Source organism: Aedes albopictus, unplaced genomic scaffold (assembly GCF_035046485.1).
Source record: "Aedes albopictus strain Foshan unplaced genomic scaffold, AalbF5 HiC_scaffold_71, whole genome shotgun sequence".
Classification (NCBI taxonomy): Eukaryota; Metazoa; Arthropoda; class Insecta; order Diptera; family Culicidae; genus Aedes; species Aedes albopictus.
Window position 1 is genome coordinate 1 of NW_026917543.1, and position 25,540 is coordinate 25,540.

Below are 25,540 nucleotides of genomic sequence, written 5' to 3' on the forward strand. Positions count from 1 at the left end.
CACGGGAAAAAGCGTTGATAATTTTATATCATTGCCAACGTTTCGATCCTTGGGTTGGATCTTCCTCAGGGCCTGTATTTATTGAAGCATATCTGTTAGTTGTGTTTAGAATTGTTAGTTTTGTCCTCTACTCACTCGATCTTAATCAACTTGTAAAGATCGTACTTTGCACACGATCGTTTGTCTGGTTTTTATTCCATAAAACACTGCACCTTTTCCGCTGTAGATTTTAATAAAATGCTTAATGGTTCTAACGGGATTGATGTTATGAACTTACTTCATCACCAGCACCCCAGTAGGATGTTGGGTGGGTGGTACGAATCGGGAGAAATTCGAAAACTAGAAATCAGCGGAACACAAGAATGCGGCTGTTATCAATCGCCGTTCGGGTTTAACTGTGGGGTGTGTATCTTCTGGTGTTATTTGGGTGGTAGGGTTTGTTAGTGTAGGTTAGGGTGTTGGATCAGCTGTTTCTCGTCGGTTATTTTGGATTGTTGACGACGCACTCCTCTCTGCTCTTTGGTTTTTGATTTGAGCGAGGAGGTGTGCGTACGCACAGCTTAAGTTGTCGGTATCAGTCCGATGGTTGACCGTGTTGGAGGTGGTCGTGATGTGACACATCTCCAACACTTGCAGAGCCTGTTTCTTATGTGTTGTATCGACGATGGAGGGGTTGCTGATATTGAATCGGTGTTGTTGCTCAATGCAGTGCTGGATTAGCGCAGATTTTTCCTGGAGCTGCAGTATTTCTGGATCCGTGTATTGGTGGCCTTCCGATAATCTTCGCTCTAGTGTGTTTACGTGTGTTTGATGTCCGTACATTCGGTTCCTCAGCTTGTTCGTTGTCATTCCAATGTATGTACTTGGGCAGTCTTTACAGTCGATCCGGTATACGACGTTACATTTGTTGAGATCGGATACCGGATCTTTTGCATTTTTATACAGATGTCCTACTGTGTTTCTGTAACTGTGAGAGATCCCTATTGCTGTGTTGCTCTTGTGGAGTATTCTCTTGATGCTAGAGCTGAGACCATGAACATATGGAATTGAACGGTAGGTTGCTGGTTTCTCCGGGTTGTCTGTACGAGGTGGTTGATGAAGGAATCGGTTGATAAGAGTGCGAGGGTAATCGTTTTTGCTGAGGTGCTGATGAATGAGTATGTCTTGTTCTTCTCTACTCCGAGTGGTGCTCAACCTACGGACCCTGTCGATGAAATTGTTGACCACCGCCAGTTTTTGATCGCTCGGATGGAAGGAGAAATAGTTAAGAATCCTGCCGGATGATATTGGTTTGGCATACCAGTCGGTTTTAACGCTACCGTCCTCTTGCCGTATCACTAGCAAATCGAGAAATGGTAGTCGTCCATTTTCTTCAACTTCGCATGTGAACAATATCCTCGGGTTTTGTGAGTTGAAGGTTGCCAACACCGCATTCACCTGGTCTTTATGTAAAACCAGGAATAAATCGTCAACGTATTTTCGGATAAGCTCCGGGAGAATATTGGCCGCTGTTGTAGCTCTTCTCAACAAATTCTCCATCACTATGTCGGCAAGAATGGGGGAGAGTGGGCTCCCCATAGCTGTGCCTGATATTTGGACATAGAATTTTTGCCGGAAACAGAAGCAACTGGCTCCTATGCAGAAATCAACAATTTCGAGGAACAAATCCAAATTTATGTTGGTGTTCCCTCGTATTTCATCCCACATGGAGATTATGTCATGGATGACCACCTCTTTCGTTACGTTTGTAAACAATGACACCGCATCGAATGACACTAGCACGTGATCCGGTGGTATCGTTAGTTGATTGGCATATTCGCAAAACGTTTTTGAGTCGACCGCGTTGTACTGGCTTTTGAAGGATCTCTGGAGTATATCGGCAATGTATTTGCAAAGATGGTACGTGGGGGACGTTATGTTGGGGACCACTGGCCTGAGCGGTAAATCAGGCTTGTGTGCTTTGGGTTGTCCATATATTCGGGGGCATACAGCGTTGTAGCTAGTGAGTGTGTATTTTGTTCGGGTGTCTATCAGTTTGAGTGCGTGTAGTCTGTGTACGATGTTGTTGTTTTTCCGTTCGTATCCACCCGTCGGATCTGAGCTCACCTGCTTGTACGTGTTGGTGTCGCCGATCAGCTGAGCGAGTTTACTGTCGTATTCTGCTAGGCTCATTATGACGGTGCGGTTGCCCTTGTCTGCTTCGGTGATCAAGACATCTGGGTTTGTTGTGATAAACTTCTTGGTGATGTTGACGGCAGATTTACAGAATTTGGACAGTGGATCGCTGAACGGTGTGTTCCGGTTGATGAAGTTTTGGATCTTGTTGATAACCTGGCATCTCGTCTGGTCTCGGATCGTTGACTCGGTGTAAGCAGATAAAGTGTTCTCCACATCAGCTATCAGGTGGAACCACGGTACCTGTGTAGTGTCGTTGTATGGCAATGCGAATTTCGGACCAAGGCTGAGAAGGATTCGTGTTTCTGGAGGGACAACTTTGTTGGTGGCATTTAGGATAGCGCTGGGATTTTCCGTCGGCATCTGGTGTTGATTTGCTACCACGGACATGTTCATCAGGCGGTTGTATTTTTGTGTGGTTTGTTGTGATTTTCGCCGGAGGTTCTCATGATACGCAAACTCTTGTGTGAGAAAAAAGTGTGCGTATGTATCTGGATCGGTTGTGTGTACGATTTGGCCTCTCAGATTGTCCAACTCCTGGTTTAGAGTACGAACTCTGTGGAAGGTGTCCTGAATCTCGATGTTCAACAAACATTTTTGGAATTTCGATACGGACGTGGACAGCTTTCGGTTGTAGGGGCTTCTTGATGCGACCAATTCATGCGTACACTGGAGCGAGTGGACGATATGCTGTGGTGTAACTCCGGTTCGCCGACACCTGAGCAGGAACTCTTTGCGGCTTTGCATGTTACCTAGCTTTGTGTTGCTGTTTGCGTAACTCTTCAGGAGCCGAACAGCCTGTGGTCCATATCGTTCGCTGATTTCTGTGTAGAATGATGTGCGTGTATTCGTCGCCATTGCAGATTTGGGAAAATATTCGACTGGGATTTTTGATAGCTACGGAGTTTTTTCGGCTTTCAGTCACGGGAAAAAGCGTTGATAATTTTATATCATTGCCAACGTTTCGATCCTTGGGTTGGATCTTCCTCAGGGCCTGTATTTATTGAAGCATATCTGTTACAGATATGCTTCAATAAATACAGGCCCTGAGGAAGATCCAACCCAAGGATCGAAACGTTGGCAATGATATAAAATTATCAACGCTTTTTCCCGTGACTGAAAGCCGAAAAAACTCCGTAGCTATCAAAAATCCCAGTCGAATATTTTCCCAAATCTGCAATGGCGACGAATACACGCACATCATTCTACACAGAAATCAGCGAACGATATGGACCACAGGCTGTTCGGCTCCTGAAGAGTTACGCAAACAGCAACACAAAGCTAGGTAACATGCAAAGCCGCAAAGAGTTCCTGCTCAGGTGTCGGCGAACCGGAGTTACACCACAGCATATCGTCCACTCGCTCCAGTGTACGCATGAATTGGTCGCATCAAGAAGCCCCTACAACCGAAAGCTGTCCACGTCCGTATCGAAATTCCAAAAATGTTTGTTGAACATCGAGATTCAGGACACCTTCCACAGAGTTCGTACTCTAAACCAGGAGTTGGACAATCTGAGAGGCCAAATCGTACACACAACCGATCCAGATACATACGCACACTTTTTTCTCACACAAGAGTTTGCGTATCATGAGAACCTCCGGCGAAAATCACAACAAACCACACAAAAATACAACCGCCTGATGAACATGTCCGTGGTAGCAAATCAACACCAGATGCCGACGGAAAATCCCAGCGCTATCCTAAATGCCACCAACAAAGTTGTCCCTCCAGAAACACGAATCCTTCTCAGCCTTGGTCCGAAATTCGCATTGCCATACAACGACACTACACAGGTACCGTGGTTCCACCTGATAGCTGATGTGGAGAACACTTTATCTGCTTACACCGAGTCAACGATCCGAGACCAGACGAGATGCCAGGTTATCAACAAGATCCAAAACTTCATCAACCGGAACACACCGTTCAGCGATCCACTGTCCAAATTCTGTAAATCTGCCGTCAACATCACCAAGAAGTTTATCACAACAAACCCAGATGTCTTGATCACCGAAGCAGACAAGGGCAACCGCACCGTCATAATGAGCCTAGCAGAATACGACAGTAAACTCGCTCAGCTGATCGGCGACACCAACACGTACAAGCAGGTGAGCTCAGATCCGACGGGTGGATACGAACGGAAAAACAACAACATCGTACACAGACTACACGCACTCAAACTGATAGACACCCGAACAAAATACACACTCACTAGCTACAACGCTGTATGCCCCCGAATATATGGACAACCCAAAGCACACAAGCCTGATTTACCGCTCAGGCCAGTGGTCCCCAACATAACGTCCCCCACGTACCATCTTTGCAAATACATTGCCGATATACTCCAGAGATCCTTCAAAAGCCAGTACAACGCGGTCGACTCAAAAACGTTTTGCGAATATGCCAATCAACTAACGATACCACCGGATCACGTGCTAGTGTCATTCGATGCGGTGTCATTGTTTACAAACGTAACGAAAGAGGTGGTCATCCATGACATAATCTCCATGTGGGATGAAATACGAGGGAACACCAACATAAATTTGGATTTGTTCCTCGAAATTGTTGATTTCTGCATAGGAGCCAGTTGCTTCTGTTTCCGGCAAAAATTCTATGTCCAAATATCAGGCACAGCTATGGGGAGCCCACTCTCCCCCATTCTTGCCGACATAGTGATGGAGAATTTGTTGAGAAGAGCTACAACAGCGGCCAATATTCTCCCGGAGCTTATCCGAAAATACGTTGACGATTTATTCCTGGTTTTACATAAAGACCAGGTGAATGCGGTGTTGGCAACCTTCAACTCACAAAACCCGAGGATATTGTTCACATGCGAAGTTGAAGAAAATGGACGACTACCATTTCTCGATTTGCTAGTGATACGGCAAGAGGACGGTAGCGTTAAAACCGACTGGTATGCCAAACCAATATCATCCGGCAGGATTCTTAACTATTTCTCCTTCCATCCGAGCGATCAAAAACTGGCGGTGGTCAACAATTTCATCGACAGGGTCCGTAGGTTGAGCACCACTCGGAGTAGAGAAGAACAAGACATACTCATTCATCAGCACCTCAGCAAAAACGATTACCCTCGCACTCTTATCAACCGATTCCTTCATCAACCACCTCGTACAGACAACCCGGAGAAACCAGCAACCTACCGTTCAATTCCATATGTTCATGGTCTCAGCTCTAGCATCAAGAGAATACTCCACAAGAGCAACACAGCAATAGGGATCTCTCACAGTTACAGAAACACAGTAGGACATCTGTATAAAAATGCAAAAGATCCGGTATCCGATCTCAACAAATGTAACGTCGTATACCGGATCGACTGTAAAGACTGCCCAAGTACATACATTGGAATGACAACGAACAAGCTGAGGAACCGAATGTACGGACATCAAACACACGTAAACACACTAGAGCGAAGATTATCGGAAGGCCACCAATACACGGATCCAGAAATACTGCAGCTCCAGGAAAAATCTGCGCTAATCCAGCACTGCATTGAGCAACAACACCGATTCAATATCAGCAACCCCTCCATCGTCGATACAACACATAAGAAACAGGCTCTGCAAGTGTTGGAGATGTGTCACATCACGACCACCTCCAACACGGTCAACCATCGGACTGATACCGACAACTTAAGCTGTGCGTACGCACACCTCCTCGCTCAAATCAAAAACCAAAGAGCAGAGAGGAGTGCGTCGTCAACAATCCAAAATAACCGACGAGAAACAGCTGATCCAACACCCTAACCTACACTAACAAACCCTACCACCCAAATAACACCAGAAGATACACACCCCACAGTTAAACCCGAACGGCGATTGATAACAGCCGCATTCTTGTGTTCCGCTGATTTCTAGTTTTCGAATTTCTCCCGATTCGTACCACCCACCCAACATCCTACTGGGGTGCTGGTGATGAAGTAAGTTCATAACATCAATCCCGTTAGAACCATTAAGCATTTTATTAAAATCTACAGCGGAAAAGGTGCAGTGTTTTATGGAATAAAAACCAGACAAACGATCGTGTGCAAAGTACGATCTTTACAAGTTGATTAAGATCGAGTGAGTAGAGGACAAAACTAACAATTCTAAACACAACTAACAGATATGCTTCAATAAATACAGGCCCTGAGGAAGATCCAACCCAAGGATCGAAACGTTGGCAATGATATAAAATTATCAACGCTTTTTCCCGTGACTGAAAGCCGAAAAAACTCCGTAGCTTTCAGTAGTAAGTTTAAAACAAGTTCGAAACAAGTTCGGAACGGATGATTTCAAGTTGTTGGAATATGTTCAAATGAACTATATTTGAATTTTAAAGGCACGCAAAAGTTCAACATGAGTTCGGTTAATATTTGATTGAACTCTGTTTTAAAGTTCAACATAAGTTCTTTTTGAACCTTTTTTCGACTTTAATATCGTTTTGAAGAGAAGTCAAAAGCTTGTACATGTACTTCAAAGTTCATAAACAATACAAGAGTAACTTTTTGGAGAATTAAGTTCAACGAAACCTGGAATTGAACCGAACTTGAACTTCTGAGTTCGTTCTTCAAGAGGAATCCGAACTTTTGGTTGCTTGGGATATGAGAAAATACGACTCGATACAATCGGCAAAGACCCACGCGACTACGATTGGAAAATTGGAAGATGGAATTGCAAGTCACTTGGTTTCGCAGGATGTGACAGGATAATCTACGACGAACTACATCCCCGCAACTTCGACATCGTGGCGTTGCAGGAACTTTGCTGGACTGGACAGAAAGTGTGGGAAAGCGGGCATCGAACGGCTACCTTCTACCAAAGCTGTGGCACCACCAATGAACTGGGAACAGGATTTATAGTGTTGGGCAAGATTCGACAACGTGTGATCAGGTGGCAGCCGATCAACGCAAGGATGTGCATGTTGAGAGTTAAGGGCCGTTTCTTCAACTACAGCATCATCAACGTCCACTGCCCACACGAAGGGAGACCCGATGATGAGAAAGAAGCGTTCTACGCGCAGTTAGAGCAAACATACGATGGTTGCTCGCCGCGTGACGTGAAAATAGTTGTCGGCGACATGAACGCGCAGGTAGGAAGGGAGGAAATGTACCGACCGGTAATTGGGCAAAACAGCCTGCACGCCGTATCGAATGATAACGGCCAGCGATGCGTAAACTTTGCAGCCTCCCGTGGTATGGTAGCCCGAAGTACCTTCTTCCCCCGCAAAGATATCCACAAAGCCACCTGGAGATCACCCGACCATCAAACAGAAAACCAAATCGACCACGTTCTAATCGACGGTAAATTCTTCTCGGATATAACCAATGTCCGCACATACCGCAGTGCGAATATAGATTCGGATCACTACTTAGTCGCTGTATGCATGCGCTCAAAACTTTCGACAGTTTTCACCACGCGTCGAACTCGAACGCCGCGGCTCAACATCGAGCAGCTGCGTAACGTAGAAGTGGCTCAAGACTACGCGCAGCAGTTAGCAGCGGCCCTACCAACGGAAAAGCAGCTTGGCGCAGCTACACTTGATGGCTGGAGGGACATCCAATCCGCCATAGGTAGTACCTCGGCTACAGCACTAGGCTTCACGACCCCGAATCACAGAAACGACTGGTACGATGGCGAATGTGAACAGTTGAAAAACGAGAAGAATACAGCATGGGCGAGAATGCTGCAACACCGTGCGAGAGCGAATGAGGCACGTTACAAACAGGCGCGGAACAGGCAGAACTCAGTCTTCCGGTTGAAGAAGCGCCAGCAGGAAGAACGAGATCGCGAAGCGATGGAAGAGCTGTACCGCGCTAAGGACACACGAAAGTTCTACGAGAAGCTGAACCGCTCGCGCAGAGGCTTTGTGCCACAAGCCGACATGTGCCGAGATAATCACGGGAATATTCTCACGAGCGAGCGTGAGGTGGTCGAGAGGTGGCGGCAGCATTACGATGATCACCTCAATGGCGACGTTGCAAGTACCGAAGGTGGCATGATAACAGATCTAGGAGTATGCGCACAGGACGAAAGACTTCCAGTCCCTGACCTCCAAGAGATTGAGGAGGAGATTGGCCGGTTGAAAAACAACAAAGCTGCTGGAAGAGATCAACTACCAAGCGAGCTTCTAAAATACGGTGGAGAAGCACTGGTGAGAGCACTACACTGGGTCATTACCAAGATTTGGGAGGAGGAAGTATTACCGGAGGAATAGATGGAACGTATCGTGTGTCCCATCTACAAAAAGGGCGACAAGTTGGATTGCAGGAACTACCGCGCGATCACACTACTGAGTGCTGCCTACAAGATACTCTCTCAAATTTTATGCCGCCGTCTATCACCGATTGCAAGAGAGTTCGTGGGGCAATATCAGGCTGGATTTATGGGTGAACGCTAGCGTGGTTCAAAAAATCGTTTTTGCTCCACACTGCTTATTCGATTCGTAATCAGATTCTAAGTCTTCGAATCTCGCAGAGGGTTACGGCAAAGTGATGGTCTTTCGTGCTTGCTCTTCAACATTGCTTTAGAGGGTGTATTAGGAGAGCGGGGATAAACACGAGTGGAACGATTTTCACGAAGTCCGTTCAGCTGCTTGGTTTCGCTGATGATATTGATATTATTGCTCGTAAATTTGAGACGATGGCGGAAACGTACATCCGACTAAAGAGTGAAGCCAGACGAATCGGATTAGTCATTAATGTGTCGAAGACAAAGAACATGATGGCAAAGGGCTCCAGGGAGAAATCAGCGCGCCCGCCACCTTGAATTTATATCGACGGTGATGAAATCGAGGCGGTTGAAGAATTCGTGTACTTGGGCTCACTGGTGACCTCCGATAACGACACCAGCAGAGAAATTCAGAGGCGCATTGTGGCAGGAAGTCGTGCTTACTTTGGACTCCGCAGAACTCTACGATCGAATAAAGCCGTAACACGAAGTTAACCATCTACAAAACGCTGATTAGCCCGGTCGTCCTCTATGGGCACGAAACATGGACCCAGAGGACCAACGCGCCCTTGGAGTTTAAGAACGGAAGGTGTTGCGTACCATCTACGGCGGAGTGCAGATAGAAGACGAGACTTGGAGAAGGCGAATGCACCACGAGCTGCATCAGCTGCTGAGAGAACCAACCATCGTCCATACCGCGAAAATCGGGAGGCTACGGTGGGCAGGTCACGTCATTAGGATGTCGGATAGCAACCCGGCTAAAATGGTTCTCGAGAGCCATCCAACCGGTACATGAAGACGTGGAGCGCAGCGAGCAAGGTGGGTCGACGATCTGGACCCTACGCAGAGTGCGGAACTGGAGACAAACAGCCATGGACCGAGTGGAATGGAGACGGCTACTATGTACAGCAGAGGCCACCACGGCCTTAGCCTGATCGGTAAGGTAAGGTAAGGTTCTCTACGGACACGAGACATGAACGATGCTCGAGGAGGACCTGCAAGCACTCGGAGTTTTCGAGCGACGGGTGCTAAGAACGATCTTCGGCGGCGTGCAGGAGAACGGTGTGTGGCGGAGAAGGATGAACCACGAGCTCGCTGCACTTTACGGCGAACCCAGCATCCAGAAGGTGGCCAAAGCCGGAAGGAACCGATGGGCAGGGCATGTTGCAAGAATGCCGGACAACAACCCTGCAAAGTTGGTGTTTGCTAACCATCCGGTTGGTACAAGAAGGCGTGGAGCGCAGAGAGCACGATGGGCGGACCAGGTGGAGCGTGACCTGGCAAGTGTCAGGCGTGACCGATGTTGGAGAGCTGCGGCAAATTGTTGATTCAGTATGATCATGAATTTGATGTTAACTAAATAAATGAAATGAGGTGGCCCTTACATTTTGCGAAAATATAATTATTTTTCAGTTCTCTGAACCATAAAATATATGATGATTTAAGTTATTTTTGGGGTGAAAACATACGTTGCCCTAAGAGAGATTATAAGAAATCCTTTCTGACATTTACGTGGGTTAATATGGCTATTTATAATCGAAAATGCATCCTCAATATCAAAATTCACTATTTTAGCGCTAGTACCTACATAATACACCATTAAAACGTGTTAAAACTTTTTGGTCATGAAATGGACCCTGTTACTACAGTATGCGGGGGTCAAGCTTTTTGTCTCTTAATAGGTACTAGGGTATTGGTTGCCTTATTGAGCATGTGGCATCCTACTCAAAACAAATGATCGAAGCGCTTTTGGTTTGTTTGAAATTTTTGATTTTTTTTTTTTCTTGTTAGAAGTAAGCACGCGTGAAAACAAAAAGAACGAAATGAATCAGCGCCGTGATTATTACGCGATGCATTCATCGATTGATACTGAACTCGCTGGTATTCTATAAAACAGGCAAACCTTGGACAAAGCTTTGTTTTCTCTTTCATTTAATGATTCAAACCCAAAAGTAATAAGTTATATCTTCCCAAATATTCTTTAAGATTTAATGGTAGTTCCATCCTGATTCGTACCTTTCGAAGAAACATTGAAGACTATGTGCGAACAAACAAACTAAGCCAACGGACCAAGAAAGGTCGTTCCTCATCCCATGCTCAAAGTATCCTCCCATCCGGGATTAGAGAATCGTCATAGTCACCCAGAAACGGCGCTATCCACGGAGAGTCTTACGAAAGGGTCGCCTCAGCGGCGGAAAGAAACGCAACACATGAAGGAGGCAAGAATAAACATTATCAGCAGCCTGTGGTGAAAAAGAATTTATATTTCCGAAATATGAAGTTGAAATGAGAGACGAAAGCGCCAGCAGCGCAGGCCCCACATGTATGAGCCATTGCCAGATCTTCGGACCGGTCGCCGCCCGCTATCAGCCCACGCATACCCCGGTACGGTACACACTCACACATGTGCGGTTATAATTAATTAAAAATATAATATTTATATAGGACATTAATAAAAACATAAAGGAAACTTCTGCCCCCCGGATTGTGTTTCTCTTTTGGCAAACCAGGACAACGACGACGACGATGGTGGCTGGCTACGAACGTTGGTCGAGGCCTTGTTTTTGCTGCTCCTTCGTCTGCGTGCTCGGCTAATGTCCACAGCATCCAGTTTCGTAAATATGCCAAGACATCACCCACCCACCCAACCAACCCCCGGCAAATTATCGCGCATAGCTCTCCAAAGTGTGGAGTGTGCTGTTGGTATTAGGTTCCTCTTATGGCTTCAACATTTTTTTGTATGTCATTTTTTTGTATGTTTTATTAAATGGAGGAACATTTCTGTGTTACATTTCTCGCAAGTAAGTGTGATTCATATGAAGACATTTTATACATTTCCAGAGAAAAATGTCTGGAGCAATGTATTGGAAAATTTTGTAGGGTTTCATCGATTACATTACAATTTTATTGATAATCAACCTAAAATTCGAAGAACACAATCCTCCCAAGCAGAACATGGCACAGAGCAACGGCAGCATCCATTTAAGTAGGTATCTGTCGATGCTGCAAGTCGCCAACCGGGGAGAACGACCAACTGTTGGACTATAAAAAATCAGAAACATAGTAACGAACCTAATATCAATACGTGATCGGATTGGCAATATCGTTTTGCAACAAGCTAGTGCCCATATGTGAACATCGTCGTCGTCGTCGGTGGACACTTGGGTTCGGCATGGAGTTGAAAAAGCATCCTTCTTCGTCGTTACGGACAGCCAACGTCGACGTAAAGCTGCTCTCTGTCCCAGTGCCCCGCTATATGTTGCACACTACTGGAGGGAACGGTGGTACGGGCGGCGGTGGATACAAACGGACGACAAAACACTTAGTCTCTGGATTAGTGTCACTGCTAAATTTAGATTTCAGGCCAATGAAAATAAATTCTTAATCAAGCCTTTATCAATCTTTGGGAGTGGTAAATCCTGCACGCAAAAATTTAAGTGTTCATCAGCAAAATTCATAGTCTGATAGCGTAACAGGCATTGACCGGTATTAATAAGTCATATCATTATGAGAAGCTTCTTTAAAATAAACGTGTCTTCATTTTGCTTCTCTAAACAATGGGGAACAATTCTACTCATCAGAGATGAAAGAAAGAGCTCCGACGCAAATCAAGGAGAAGGGACTGCATTCCGGAATCCAGATCTAATCCTAAACCATAACCATTGCCTCCAGACCCATCGTCTCACCGGAACCATCAGAAGTATTACTTTGAAAAGGCTAGTGCAGTTTGTACCCTGAAAATTAGCTGCATAGTATTGCTTCAATGAACCTCGTGACTAGATTTATAGAAGGGCATCAAGGTGTCAATCGTACTGCCAGCAACCTGAGGCCAACCAGGAAGTCCCATGTATGCCTCTTGTGCCGCGCATTTTGAAGTATTCCGTATGCTCTCCGATACTATGTGCAATATAAATAACAATATTCGATTCAGGAAATAGCTTTTGAGGATTTTGTACAGGTACTCAGAAAAACCAGACTTAGGAAGGCTCTGGCAATAGCTGCCCAACTGGCATTATTGAACACATTCATTACATCGAGGGTCACGTTAAGGTCCCTTTGTACTCGGAAGGTGGACAGGTTCAACCTCACGCCCGCGCCCAAATGTTTTACAGGCATCAAGAACTGATGCCTACAGTATGCGGCAGGAAAAAATGCGAAAGTGTTTTTCAACTTCAAACCTCATTTTCGTCCATTTGACATTAACCAATCTATGTTTCAACGTTCCATGATCTATAATAGGCTAGTTTTCTGAAAAGTTAATTAAAAAATTTCCCATTTTGGTCACTAACCTTTACAGGGCGGCGCCTGAAGACGAAGACAACCAGAATTTTCAAACCGCAGAAAATCGCACAGGTCGCTAAATTTTGCATTTGATAAAACACAATTTTTGATTTTCTCTACAATATCATCAAATATATGTACTTATTTCATCTGGTATGTGAAACTACATGGCTCTGGATCAGTGTGGTCTGGTTGTTCATCGAATTTGAGCTAATTTTGTTACTGTTACAGTCATTTTGTTTAATGACCATTGGGCGCGCAGTTTATTGATATCCGCTTATTAGGCTTACATTATCACAAGTTAATTATCAAATATGTTCATTTTTATTTTGCAGTGCTAGAATATAGATATTGACTGATACACTGTCGTGAAAAAGTAGTCATATATATCCCATATTTAGCGTGTAATAGTGCCTTGAAATTTTCGCATTTTTTCCTGCCGCACCCTGTACGTGCAACCAGACCTGCTGAAGGCAAGGGTATCACTACCCTTCAAGCCCTATCAGCTGCACCAGAAGGTTACTGACAGTAGGGTCTCCATCTGTCCCGGCCCTTACCGGGCACCCCTTTCCAACCGCGGGCTCGGATCCTACCCAGTAGACCGACGCCACGACAGCAACGCTACCAGGACGTTCTCTCCGCGTCTACTCAATCGCTGTAAGGGTCAATTTCGACCATAGGGCACCGACATGACCTATGAAGCCAACTCCGAACCCTTGGACCACCTCTTGTACCACATGTGAGCTAGCCATTCTTCGAGTCCACGTGCCACCTCCTCTGTATCTCCAAGATGATTTGGGTGAAAGCCGTAGCAACGACATTCCAGCCAAACTCGTTCCTACACATCCTCTGGACCATATTGTCCGGAGTTGTGTCCAGCATGCGGTCACGCATTGTGCGAAAACGCGGGCACACGAACAAAACGCAATCTATGTCTTCCCTGAAAAGAATGCCGATAGGCACCATACCAGTGATGACGCAGAGCGCATCGTGTGGCGCAGTACGGTACCCTCGCAACCCTCAGGCACATCAGCCAGTAAGTACTTTCCAGCTTACCACGCTAGCATTCGATACTTTGCGCCATGCCCCACGCAGGGCCGCCATACCTTAGTTTGGACGTAGCGACACTAGCCAGACGCTTGCGTTCACTGGCATGCACTACAGAGCTATTGGACATCATCCGTGACAGTGCCGGCATTGCTGTGGAGGCTCTTTTGCAGGCGTGGCTACCGAAGATAAGCTTATCGTCGATCATCACACCCAAGTGTTTGACGTAGCGCTTCGAAGTGATTGCGCCATCGTCTACACTGATCACCACTTGTTGTTCCGACTGTTTCGATTGTTCACAACCACCACCTCAGTTTTGTGGTGAGCCAACTCCAGTTTCCTGGATCTCATCCACGCCTCCACAACCCTTGATCGAGTGGGCAGTAGTCAACTCCACTTCTTCGATCGATTCACCGTAGACTTCAGGCGAAGCCGACGATCTCCATCCCTACCGGGAACTCTAACGTCAACACTCTGTCGTACATGACATTCCATAACACCGGACCACAACACCCTGAACCTTGCGGGACTTCTGAGGTTATGTGAAAGCTCTTCCGACCCATCCCATCTCTGTGTCGTAAACTAGTACTCGATTCTGGAAGTAAATCGAGTATCCGTAGACGCAGGAACGCATCGGCAATAGCCGGTTGGCGCGTATGTCTACACACCTCTGCTCCCTGCGACTCGGAACAGTTCGGTCATTTCAGGTTCACCCTTCCCAGCCTTCCGGAACGCCTAGACGGGGTCTGACGTACTGGCATTACTGTTTTTCATTTTCGCGGCCATGCGTACGCCGCCAGGTAGTTCCGCCCTAGATAGTTCGGCTGCCTCGCACGCTTCTGCGATTGCTTGTCGCTACCCCGCGAAAGCGAAGGCGTCCGTCTGGATGGATTAAGTCGAATTCAGCACCTTCAGCTCCATATGCTCCGCGGTTTCCATAAGATTATCAAGGTCCTGTAAAGTCACCATCAGTAAGGTCTGCTTGAGGTGTTTGCTTATGTTCGACTTTGAGGTTGCAAACCTGAGCAAAGGCGTATAACAAAGTGATATCACTCTGATAACAAACTGCATTATCGGTGTTATCATATTGTTATTTTTGTTATCAACTTTTCCAATAATTGAAAACATTGGTTGTAAATTATTAGAAACTTTTTTTCAATTTCTAACGATGTCGGTAAAGAAGATTTTTACTGTTTTGGTCGATAAAATAGGTCTGAATGATAACTAATTGATAACAAAACCAGTTATCAATAAGCTGTAATTTTTCAACACTGAGCTAAGGAGCAGGGTCTGTTCCAGTTGCGACGTCGAATCAGAAAAAAAATGTGATGAATTTCATCAGGAGTTCGAATAAATACTTCAAAACAGCACGTTGCACTGGTACTTCTGGATGACAATTTACAGCATCTCTGGGCTACAGCCTGCTTCTCGATTATAGTCTTATGAATAGCCGTGCATATACTGCCTCAGCTATATGCGCTCGTGCGTTTTGTACTCATATGTAATTGGTTATGAATCCTAAATTACGGCTTGAAATGAATGAGATACAAATAATATTTTATATTTCAACTTTCTCGTCCGTAAAGTTTACAGAAGTGTTATTTTCTTTATCACAATTTTCCATTTTTAATCAGCATCGTCCAAACCGCATGCACATGGCTAGAAACACTCTAAAAATAATTTACACATCGCAAATCCCGGCTGCCCTATAGAGATCTGACAATCCTTTATCTTCCACACGTTGGATCTCTAAAGCAACCCAACACTTTAGCTATCAGTTAACCCCAGTGTACCAACAACATGAAAAAACCGAAGGGTTTCATGATCTCTACTAGAAAGTTAGAGGGTACAATGTGTAAAGTGATTTCGGCATATACCGCGCATCGGGTAACTGACTTATGCTCTTAACGTGCTCACCACACCGCCGTATGCAGTATCAGGCGCACTACAACTTTGGCGGCGGCGGTGGTGGTCGCCAAGAGCGCAAAAATGTAATCATATATAACGAAAAAATAACAATAACGTAGTAGAAAGAAAGCAACATCTAGCCAGCAGGACCGGTAGCAGTGGAAATAGGTAAGAAAAGCCAAGTGCTGCTGGCCTTCATCTCTATGCGGTCCATCCATCCCGAACTAGACTGGTTCGGAAAAGATGAGATCTGATTTTAATTTAGAATGGCAGGTGATCATCTTTTGAAAGTTTTTACGGAACAGAAGGACTTCAAATTATTATTAAAAGTTATCAAAACTCGGTTATTATAGAGGCGTGTCTTATGATGCATTTTACAAAAAAAAAACTGGATGACACTTGATCCTCTTTTGAGCACATGCTTTATTTAAAAAATAATAATTTCAGTGGCTTTCAATTCATTTTCTTTTCAATTGCCCCATATTGAATTTCAATAGGTAATTTCAAAATACCAGTAGTTTTTAAGACTTTTGGGAGTTTTACAAAATCACGAACCAGTCCAATCTACACCGGTAATATGCCATTTACGAGCAAGGAGAGCCTGCTACATTATCACGCCTAGAATCGGAACCTGCCACATACATACATTAACATCTCCCCTCAAACAAGTCACCGTCAGGAGCAGCAGCAGCAGCAGCATGAGACGAGGCACGAGCAAGATCCAAGAAAAAAAGCCGAAACGAGAGGTGATGTAACATAATAAAATATTGATTGATTTTAGTTTTCGACATTCTTCATTTTTTGCTTCTGCTCTCCTAAATAGAAGCCCGGCTAGATGGTAAACTCTGGGTTTGACCCTACCCGCATACGGGTGAGGAAGGATGTGTGTGCTGTATGTACGCGTGTATTACAATTCAAGATTGCAACTGATAATGAAATTGCCAAGGATTACGTCTCAGCTCATCAGAAGCAACACATATGGATTTTCGAAAGAAATTTCTTCGTTCGTTCTTTGAAAAGCAGAAGGCATGGATGACCGATCGGTAACATGGTAGGATAAAAAAAAGGGATTCATTTCATTTTCTTTGGATAAATTACATAGAGATGTATTGATCAAAGCTACGTAATGTTCATGCTTGAAGAAAATTATAGTCATGTTTTATGTAGAAAATCTTATGCCTTCGCCTTCCATAGAATATTACACTTGAGAAATTCGGTTTTGTTCGAGAATGTCCAGCGTCAGATAGTGCAGTACCAGCAGAGGAAACGGTGGCGGAACAGGCGACGGTCTATGTAAGACTGTTGCAGTACCATCCTGTCGAATTCATGTGGAATCTGAAGAAGCCAAACAAGATCCAAATCGTGTGATCCAGAAAGGACCGTCTTTAGTTCAACCACTGCTGGTGATCTCTGCGGATGCCGGGAGCGAAAGTTAGCAGTGGTGAGAGATATCATGCAGATGTTCCATCAACTGAAAATCCGACGAGAAGACCGATACGGTCAGCATTTTCTCTGGTCCGATGACACCGGACATTCCCTAAAGACATTCGTAGACGACGTAGCAAAATTCGGTTTAACCAGCTTTCCATGCCTGGCGCAATACGTGGAAACCTAGAAAAGAGGCCGAGGCGATTGTGTGCCGACATTACGTCGACAATTACCTCATCTACCCGCAAAGCTTCGACGGCGACAGAGAAGCATGCCGGATTATAGAGGAGGTCAAGCTAGTGCATTGGCGTTGCGCGTTCACCGATCTCGTCAATGAAGGCGGCACTCAGTCAAAACGAGTGCTGGACATACAATGGAAGGCAACTGAGGATCTTCTCGTATTCTCCAACGAGTTCGACGGGAAAACAGTCATCCCAACCAAACAAAAGGCCGGCGGGGCAGGTGGCGTAGTTGGTCACACGTTCGCTTCATATGCGTATCGTCATGGGTTTGATTCCCAGCCCCGGCAATTGCAATTTATCCGATTGGGAACTGAAAAGGAACAACATGCAGCCATCCTTCCTCATCCTCGTGCTTGTCATTCTATCATGTATAGAGTAGCGAAGTACAAAGCCAACCAGTTCGGTAAAGTAGAATAGAATATATCTAGGCGCTGTGCATTGTAATCGCTCACGTAGGGTCCTAGCGGACAACTGAGCTGTACCATAGGTTAAGTGAAGAGAATAACCAAGCAAAACATCCTGCTGCGTGCATTGAGTTAGTGCGATCCGCTGGAGCTTCTATCCCACTTCAACATCCACGATCACGTAGGACATCTGGCGTGCGAAAGCAAGATGGGACTTCACGATAGATAAGCTGATTCTAAAGCGATTGTATTCATTGACCGCGAAGTTTAAGGTGCTGGAAGAAATGCTTATACCATGCGTATATTTCTCAGGCGTGACACACCGTCTGACATAGAAGATTTGCAGAATCACGCTCACGATTTTCTCTATTACTGCGTGCGTCGCCTATTTCAGGGCCACTATCCACGGAGAGTATGATTGCGCACTTGTCGGAGGAAAAGCGAAAGTAGTGCCGACAAAAGCCCTTTCAATCTCGAGACTAGAGTTCCAGACAGGATTGATATGCTGTTGCTGCAGGCTCATGAAAGCCTTGAGCAACGGTCACAGCCTGCCGATATTACAGCGAGTGTTCTAGACCGATTCGAAGATCGTTCTTTCCAGGCAATATATCCAGGACCTTGGTTGACTCCCGGCGCTACCGAAAATTCGTCGCCTGTGGAATATGGAAGATTCGGTCCAAACACAATTCCGTGGAGCAGCAGTATGTTCCATCAACGGCTAATGTATCAGACATTGGCACAAAGTGGATTAGTGGGATGAATATGCAAGCTGACAGCCGTTGGTTCAGAGGTAGGAACTTTCTGTAGAAGTCTGAGGAATTGTGGCCACGCAGGTTGAACCCACTTTTTTAGATCAGACCGTGTCACGTGCACCTTACTGAGGAGCCCAGTGAGGTCATCACCTGTAGCCGCTTCTCTAAATTTGAAAGGATGAGACGAACTGTCAATCGCTTCGTAGAATATTGCCGGCGAAAGGCTATAAAACCACCGACGAACCGACGTGACAGTGGTGATTCAAAACTGCCCCCCCCCCCCAATTTAAGGGTCAACCAGCGAAGCGAGCGAACGCTTCTGTCAAATCAGCGCAGACGCGAACCTCTTCCTATATGAATACACGGGGGTTTGGAGTCAAGCTATCAAAACAACGCGAACCATTATAGAGGAGGCGGTAGTGTTCGGCTTTTTTTCATCATGGCGTCGGGGACAACAAATTTGATTTTATTTGTTCTAGCTGTCACGTCGGTTCGTCGGTGATAAAACTGCCACACTGAGAAAAAAAATCTACTCAGTCGATGAATAACGACAACTCAGTTTCGTCGACCGCGAAGAGTTGGCGCAAACTGAGTAAGCTCGCTTGATGACAATGAGGTGCTTTTACTCAGTTGATCGCGTTTACTATCGGTTACTCATTTTTGAGTAAAGATTGTTCGAATCGATGTTCTGAACTGTCAGATCCGGAGATAGACGAAAAGGCAAAACAAAAGTTAGCTCAGGGTGGACGGCAGCGGCTGCAAGGAAGCAACATATTTTCACAATGTTGGTGCAATTTATCTCTTATTTTGGACAAATAAAGTTATTTACGACTTCGGCAATTAGTGGTGCTAGAAGTTGTTCAGAAAAATCACCACCTGCCGATGTCGTAAATTATCTTTTCCTGAAAGGATGTTCCGGCAACAGTAAAGAAATTGCTTCAAATCTACTTAAAAAACTGAGTAGAAGCAACCCACGGTCGATCTTGAATGCCGTGAGTTGACTTTACTCAGTCTTCATCGAGTAGAACAACTACTCAAAATTGAGTAACCTAGACCTTACTCAGTTTTAGGGTTGTCCCACTTTTAACGAAACTGAGTCGGATCCAACTCAATTTTGAGTAGAATTTTTTCTCGGTGCACTACAGAACTCGCATGTGACGCACGTTGGTCTTAATAAAATTGAGAACGCAAACTTACGACTGGTGCAGCAAGATGAGTTCCCAGAAGCAGAAGGTATGATTCATCTGCGGAAGGCGCAGAAATTATTGTTACAGCTGAATCAAACCAGCTCAATCCACAAACTGTCATTGTTCATCGACGAAACTGGATATCAGCAGCGACAATGGCAAAAAGTTCCTGGGTGCCAGATACGAGCTCAGGCAGCTGATCCATTAAATGCACAGCCGATCAAGGTATGTACTACACTGAGGCAAAAACACTTAGGATTTGCATAAGTTGTAACTTATGAATGGATGATTTTTCTGTTTCATTTCTCGCTTATTTATTTTATAGTTGTTGTGCTTGCGATTCATATCTACAACTTATGATTGCCATAAGCGGCATGGTTGTGAAAAAATCATAATTAAAAACTATGAAAATCGTTTCAATAATGGTATGGTTTCCAATTTGCTGAAGCTTGGACAAACACACATTGCTCACAGATCTGTATTCGGAACTGAAGGAGAAAAAAATTCAAATTGCCTTCATTTCGCAATTTCTAAAGTGTCCAAGAATTCTCCGCCCAAATCAACAACAAATCTGGGATTTCGTAAGTAATACGATCGGCTGTTCTTAATCGAACTTAACGAATAAATAAAAGTGACAAGAAGAAAATTTGACGGTCATTTTTTTGCCACAGAATGTTACCTACTTATGTAAACTTAAATGAAAAAACAGTCAAACGCGCTCCTTGTCCTTTTATTTTAAATTATCGATCAAGAAAATTCGATCATTTAACTTACGGAGTAATTCCAAGGTACAATGTCATGCCATGATTTAGAATAAAAATAATTCATCCAAAATTAATAAAGTTGAAATACGAATACTATTTTACTTGCGCCATGAAATTCATAAATAACAATAACGTTTTCCATAAGTATTAGTAGTTGAATTTAATAAGAGAAAACATACGATAATCACATTTTTTATCCGATGATATTCACAACTGAAAACTTATGATATTCGTAAGTGACTGGATATTAAATTTTTCCTTCTTAATCATAAGTGGAATTTATGGCTTTCAACAATAATCGTAGTGTCGCCAAATCATAATGGATTCTTAAGTTCTTCCTAAGTATTTTTGCCTCAGTGTAGGTATGTTACACTCCCGTTCAAAAGTTTGGGGTCACCCCCACAAAAACATGTCATTTTTTTAGGCCCATATCTCCGCCAATTTGCATCCGATTTCAAAACCCTAGGTTTCATTCAAAAGATAATAAGTCAAAGAAACTTTGAACATGATTTAAAAGAAACTTTTTCAAAAAAAATTGTATGTAAACTTAACCCAAAGTTGCCAAATTTTCTAAAAAATGAATATAAACTTACGGCAGTGTCGCTGGAAGTTGAGTCGACCAAATTTTAAGATGAGAGTGGTAATATGACCCATTTTCTGTTAGCTTTCAACTGCTTTTTACAGAACTGAGCTAAAAAATCTAGAAAAAAAGTTATTAAGTAAATTAATCCTTGATGTCATCGGTCAAAAGTTTGGGGTCACTTTCGTAAAACATGGAAAAGTGATCTAGTGATATCTTCGTCATCTAAAGTTCAATTTTAATTATTTTTGGCTCATTTCAAAGATAATTAACTAAATTTACGTTTGATGTCTTCAACTTAACGTATTTAACGATTTTTGTATATAAAAATGTTATGTAAAGTTGACGGGTGACCCCAAACTTTTGGTCGATGACATCAAGGATTAATTTACTTAATAACTTTTTTTCTAGATTTTTTAGCTAAGTTCTGTAAAAAGCAGTTGAAAGCTAATAGAAAATGGGTCATATTACCGCTCTCATCTTAAAATTTGGTCGACTCAACTTCCAGCGACACTGCCGTAAGTTTATATTCATTTTTTAGAAAATTTGGCAACTTTGGGTTAAGTTTACATACAAATTTTTTTGAAAAAGTTTCTTTTAAATCATGTTCAAAGTTTCTTTGACTTATTATCTTTTGAATGAAACCAAGGGATTTGAAATCGGACGCAAATTGGCGGAGATATGGGCGAAAAAATGACATGTTTTTGGAGGGGTGACCCCAAACTTTTGAACGGGAGTGTATATGAAAGTTGCTTTCTCGGCCCTGTCGACCATCAGAAATCCAAACAATACGACTCTACTCACTCGATCATTAGCGATGCGGAAGGGATAGTAATCACCAGACCATTGACGTTCGTGCCGCTGTAGTCAAAAGCTCAAGCCGCTCTTACCCTTTACGATTTTCTTTTGTTGAGCTCGCAGGGAGTTTTTCCAAGAGTTTTTCAACCTCCGATGGCCATCATAGGACGTGCAGAGCCCCTTAGGAGGGCCTACTGGCGCCTCACAACGAATTTAATGAATCCGTTCTGGCACCGATGGACGCGCAAATACCTCCCGACTATCGCTGGACGTACTAAGTGGTATGAAGAAGCGAATTAACCAAAGGCTGGAAGTCGTCATAGGTCCGTTTGTCCTATGGCTCAGCAGCAGTTTTCACAGATGGTGGAGCGGATCAAGGTACGGATATTCCCGCGTCATGATCCTAGTCCTTATGGGCACCTTTCGTAGGATCGCCGCAGACTGAAGTGGGTGGTAAGAGGAGGGATACCGACGAGGAACATGTGAGAACTGCAAAATCTTTTAACGAGTTCAGGTATACGATGCAGAGATGTTTGAACGAAGGAATATTCCCAGAGGTTTGAAAGTAGCAGAGTCCGGTCCTATTGCCAAAGGCGGGGTAACCACCCAGTGACCTATCGACATATCGACAAATCTGTTTGCTCGACTCGACTGGGAAGGTACTCGAGAGAGAGGATCATCTTCAAAAGACTGTTGAGATACCTCGAGGATGTAGATGATCTCTCGAGACGCTATATTGTCGGTTTTAAAAACCGCCGAGACAGCTCTCCTGGGTCTTCAGTTAGCTTAGTGGTTAGTGCTATGCGTCACCAATCCGGAGACGGTGAGTTCGATTCCCGATCCGGTTGAGAAAATTTTTTCGATTCCCTGGGCATGGTTTATCATTGTGCTTGTCTCACAATATATAAATTCATGCAATATCAGGCAAAGACAGCCCTTCAATTAATAACTGTGGAAGTGCTTAAAAAACAGTAAGTTCGAGAGAGGCAGGCCAAGTTCCAATGGGAACGAGGAAGATGAATATCGCTCTCCGGTGTTTTATACAGGGTGTTAGGTTCCTGAGTGCAAACTTTTTAATGGGTGTTAGAGGACCATAAATGGAGATAAAAATTGTTCCACGCATATGGTCAAATCTTAACCGTTACGTAGTTATTGAACTTCCCATGTTTTTTACTCTTATTGCCTTAACTGGCTATAACTTGAAAATTGTCAAACTTATTGAAGTTTGTTGGCCCTTATTCGAAAGATTATTCAATTTTCTATCAAATGGCGTGTTTGAATCGATTGGTTTAGGTAAATAACTAAGTTTTCTAGAGCAAATAGCTCAAAAGTAGTATGTTTTAATTTATTTTTGTCAATTATCTTTTAAAAATGCCTAATAATTCAAAATTCTTCCTTAGACAAAGTTGTGGCCCCTGTTCCACTCTACAATTCTTTCTTTGACATCAAACTTCTATCTCTTATCGTTTTGTTGCAATTTCGTTTTTAACATCGCATTTCAGATCATAAATTTGCAACTGTTATGGAAAGCACTTTTTTGCGCATTGTGCCGCACAGTCAAATCGAAATTGCAAGAAAACGAGAGCTAGAAGTTTGGTGTCAAAGAACGAATTGTAGAGTGTAACAGGGGCCACAACTTTGCCAAAGAAAGAATTTTAAGTTATTACGCATGTTTTAAAGATAATTGACAAAAACCAATAAAAATACGCTATTTTTAGCTATTTTGCTCTAGAAAACTTAGTTATTTAACAAAACCAATCGATTCAAAGATGCCATTTGATAAAAAATTCAATAATCTTTCGAATAAGAGCCAAAAAACTTCGAAAAGTTTGGCCATTTCAAGTTATTGCCAATTAAAGCAATAAGAGTCAAAAACATGGGAAGTTCAATAACTACGTAACGGTTGAGATTTGACCATATGCGTAGAACAATTTTTTTCACTATTTATGGTCCTCTATCAGCCTTTAAAAAGTTTGCACTCAGGAACCTAACACCCTGTATAAGGAGAAAATCTGCTGAACAGATACCCAAGAGGTAGTTCCTCAGGTTATGTGGGTATCGATCTACTAAAAAGTTATTCTCTCTATTCCTTAGCTTCGCGATACGCCCGTTAGAGATGACTTCGAGAAGGGGGGCGGGAGGAATTTACATGAGTACACTCTAATAGTAAGCGTTCCACCAACTACCGCCTTAAGTTGTTCACTCTCCCCCGGATGCTCTGGTCCTGGCTAGTACTTGGACTACCCGTTGAACTCAACCTCCCGGATTGGAAATGGGGCCAACTCACTTAGCTGTTATTCGGCTCGCCTTTTTCTCTGTAGTTCAAGTACGATTAGAGAAACCGTGGAAGTAACGGAATCCCGCTTGTCCGCCCTCATATACATCCTTTCAACAATGTTGTCAGACGTGATATCTCTACCGCATACCTTCTGCATACTCGACCTTTGCTCTACGAAACGTGGGCATTCAAAGAGCCCATGCTTCGCGATCTCGTCGTAGTCTATTCCCTATGCCACTTCAGCATGGACGATGTTCTGGCGATTCGACTCGCGCTTCTTATGCCACATCGCTCGGAAGCACTCTTCATCCTCTGCCACCAATAGTGTTATGGGCATCACGCCCGCTAGCACACATACCGCGTCCTTTGAGACCGTACGGTATGCGCTGACCACCCTAAGGCACATCAGCCTGTGAGTGAGTACTCTCGAGTCGCTTCAGGTTTCGATTGACCACTAGCGCATACGACCATGCAGCGGCGCCACACCGTAGTATGGATACCGTTACTGCCGCGAGAAGCTTACGCTTACTCGAGACTATTGCCGAGCTTTTTGACATTATCTTTGACAATGCCATTATCGCCATGCTTGCCCTTTTGTAGACATATTCCACGTGGCTTTCGAATTTCAGCTTATCGTCGATCGTGACCCCCAGTTGCTTCAGTGAACGCTTAGAGTTGATCGTGCATCCGCCTGTGATGACCACTGTCTGTTGTTCAGACTTGGTTTTGTTTACAGACCTAATAGCGTCCAGTCCTCCATCGATCGACTCTTCCGGAAGCCGAACTGGTTATCCAAACTGCTTTTCCACCTCTCCGGAAACTCGCCTCTGTCCAGGCACATCTGCATAGCCATTCTGAACATGTCAGGGCTAGCCTTGACAGCCGTCTTGATGGCTGTTGCCCGGAGCCTTGTTCAATTTATGCGACTTCGCTATTGCAATGAGTTCATCTTTCGTCACTGGGGCGACCTCGCTATGGCCGGTTTGGCCATGTGGAACGGGGACCCATAGTCTTGTATCGTGGCGCGGGTGTAAGGAAGTGGAATTTGCTATTGTGCAGTAGTGACCCTCGGCATTTGGAATACGTTCAATAGCGCCAGTTGGGTAGCTATTCCCAACTAACAATCACTCATTTTACAAGTACCTTTAAGACGAATTGATTCAGCATGATGCTGAATAACATTTGGATAATTTTCAGGCACGACCTTTGTTTGGGTTTTGTTCACACAAATTTGAAGAAACTATAAAGAACA

The 25,540-nt window shown here is 44.1% G+C and overlaps 2 protein-coding genes across 5 annotated transcripts; one reads left to right on the top strand and one right to left on the bottom strand.

Moving 5' to 3' along the window:
- Positions 1 to 3,182, bottom strand: LOC134284756 (uncharacterized). 3 transcript variants are annotated; one of them, XM_062843995.1, is made up of 3 exons: positions 278 to 3,182; positions 136 to 220; positions 1 to 72 (listed from the first exon to the last, which is right to left on the bottom strand). In XM_062843995.1, exon 1 carries the CDS (start codon positions 3,031 to 3,033, stop codon positions 451 to 453), a length of 2,583 nt encoding a protein of 860 aa, XP_062699979.1. In that variant the 5' UTR covers positions 3,034 to 3,182; the 3' UTR covers positions 1 to 72; positions 136 to 220; positions 278 to 450. The 3 variants fall into 3 exon arrangements, with proteins under 3 accessions (XP_062699979.1, XP_062699978.1, XP_062699977.1); XM_062843994.1 differs by having other exon boundaries at positions 136 to 3,182; XM_062843993.1 differs by having other exon boundaries at positions 9 to 220.
- Positions 3,183 to 3,205: 23 nt separating this feature from the next.
- On the top strand, positions 3,206 to 6,405 carry LOC134284757 (uncharacterized). Of its 2 annotated transcripts, XM_062843997.1 has the most exons (3): positions 3,206 to 6,110; positions 6,168 to 6,252; positions 6,316 to 6,405. In XM_062843997.1, exon 1 carries the CDS (start codon positions 3,355 to 3,357, stop codon positions 5,935 to 5,937), a length of 2,583 nt encoding a protein of 860 aa, XP_062699981.1. In that variant the 5' UTR covers positions 3,206 to 3,354; the 3' UTR covers positions 5,938 to 6,110; positions 6,168 to 6,252; positions 6,316 to 6,405. The 2 variants fall into 2 exon arrangements, with proteins under 2 accessions (XP_062699981.1, XP_062699980.1); XM_062843996.1 differs by having other exon boundaries at positions 6,168 to 6,402.
- Positions 6,406 to 25,540: the final 19,135 nt, after the last annotated feature.

Bases quoted from the DNA above. Each gene is read 5' to 3' on its own strand.
- LOC134284757 (XM_062843997.1), top strand. From the start codon at position 3,355: ATGGCGACGAATACACGCACATCATTCTACACAGAAATCAGCGAACGA.
- LOC134284756 (XM_062843995.1), bottom strand. From the start codon at position 3,033: ATGGCGACGAATACACGCACATCATTCTACACAGAAATCAGCGAACGA.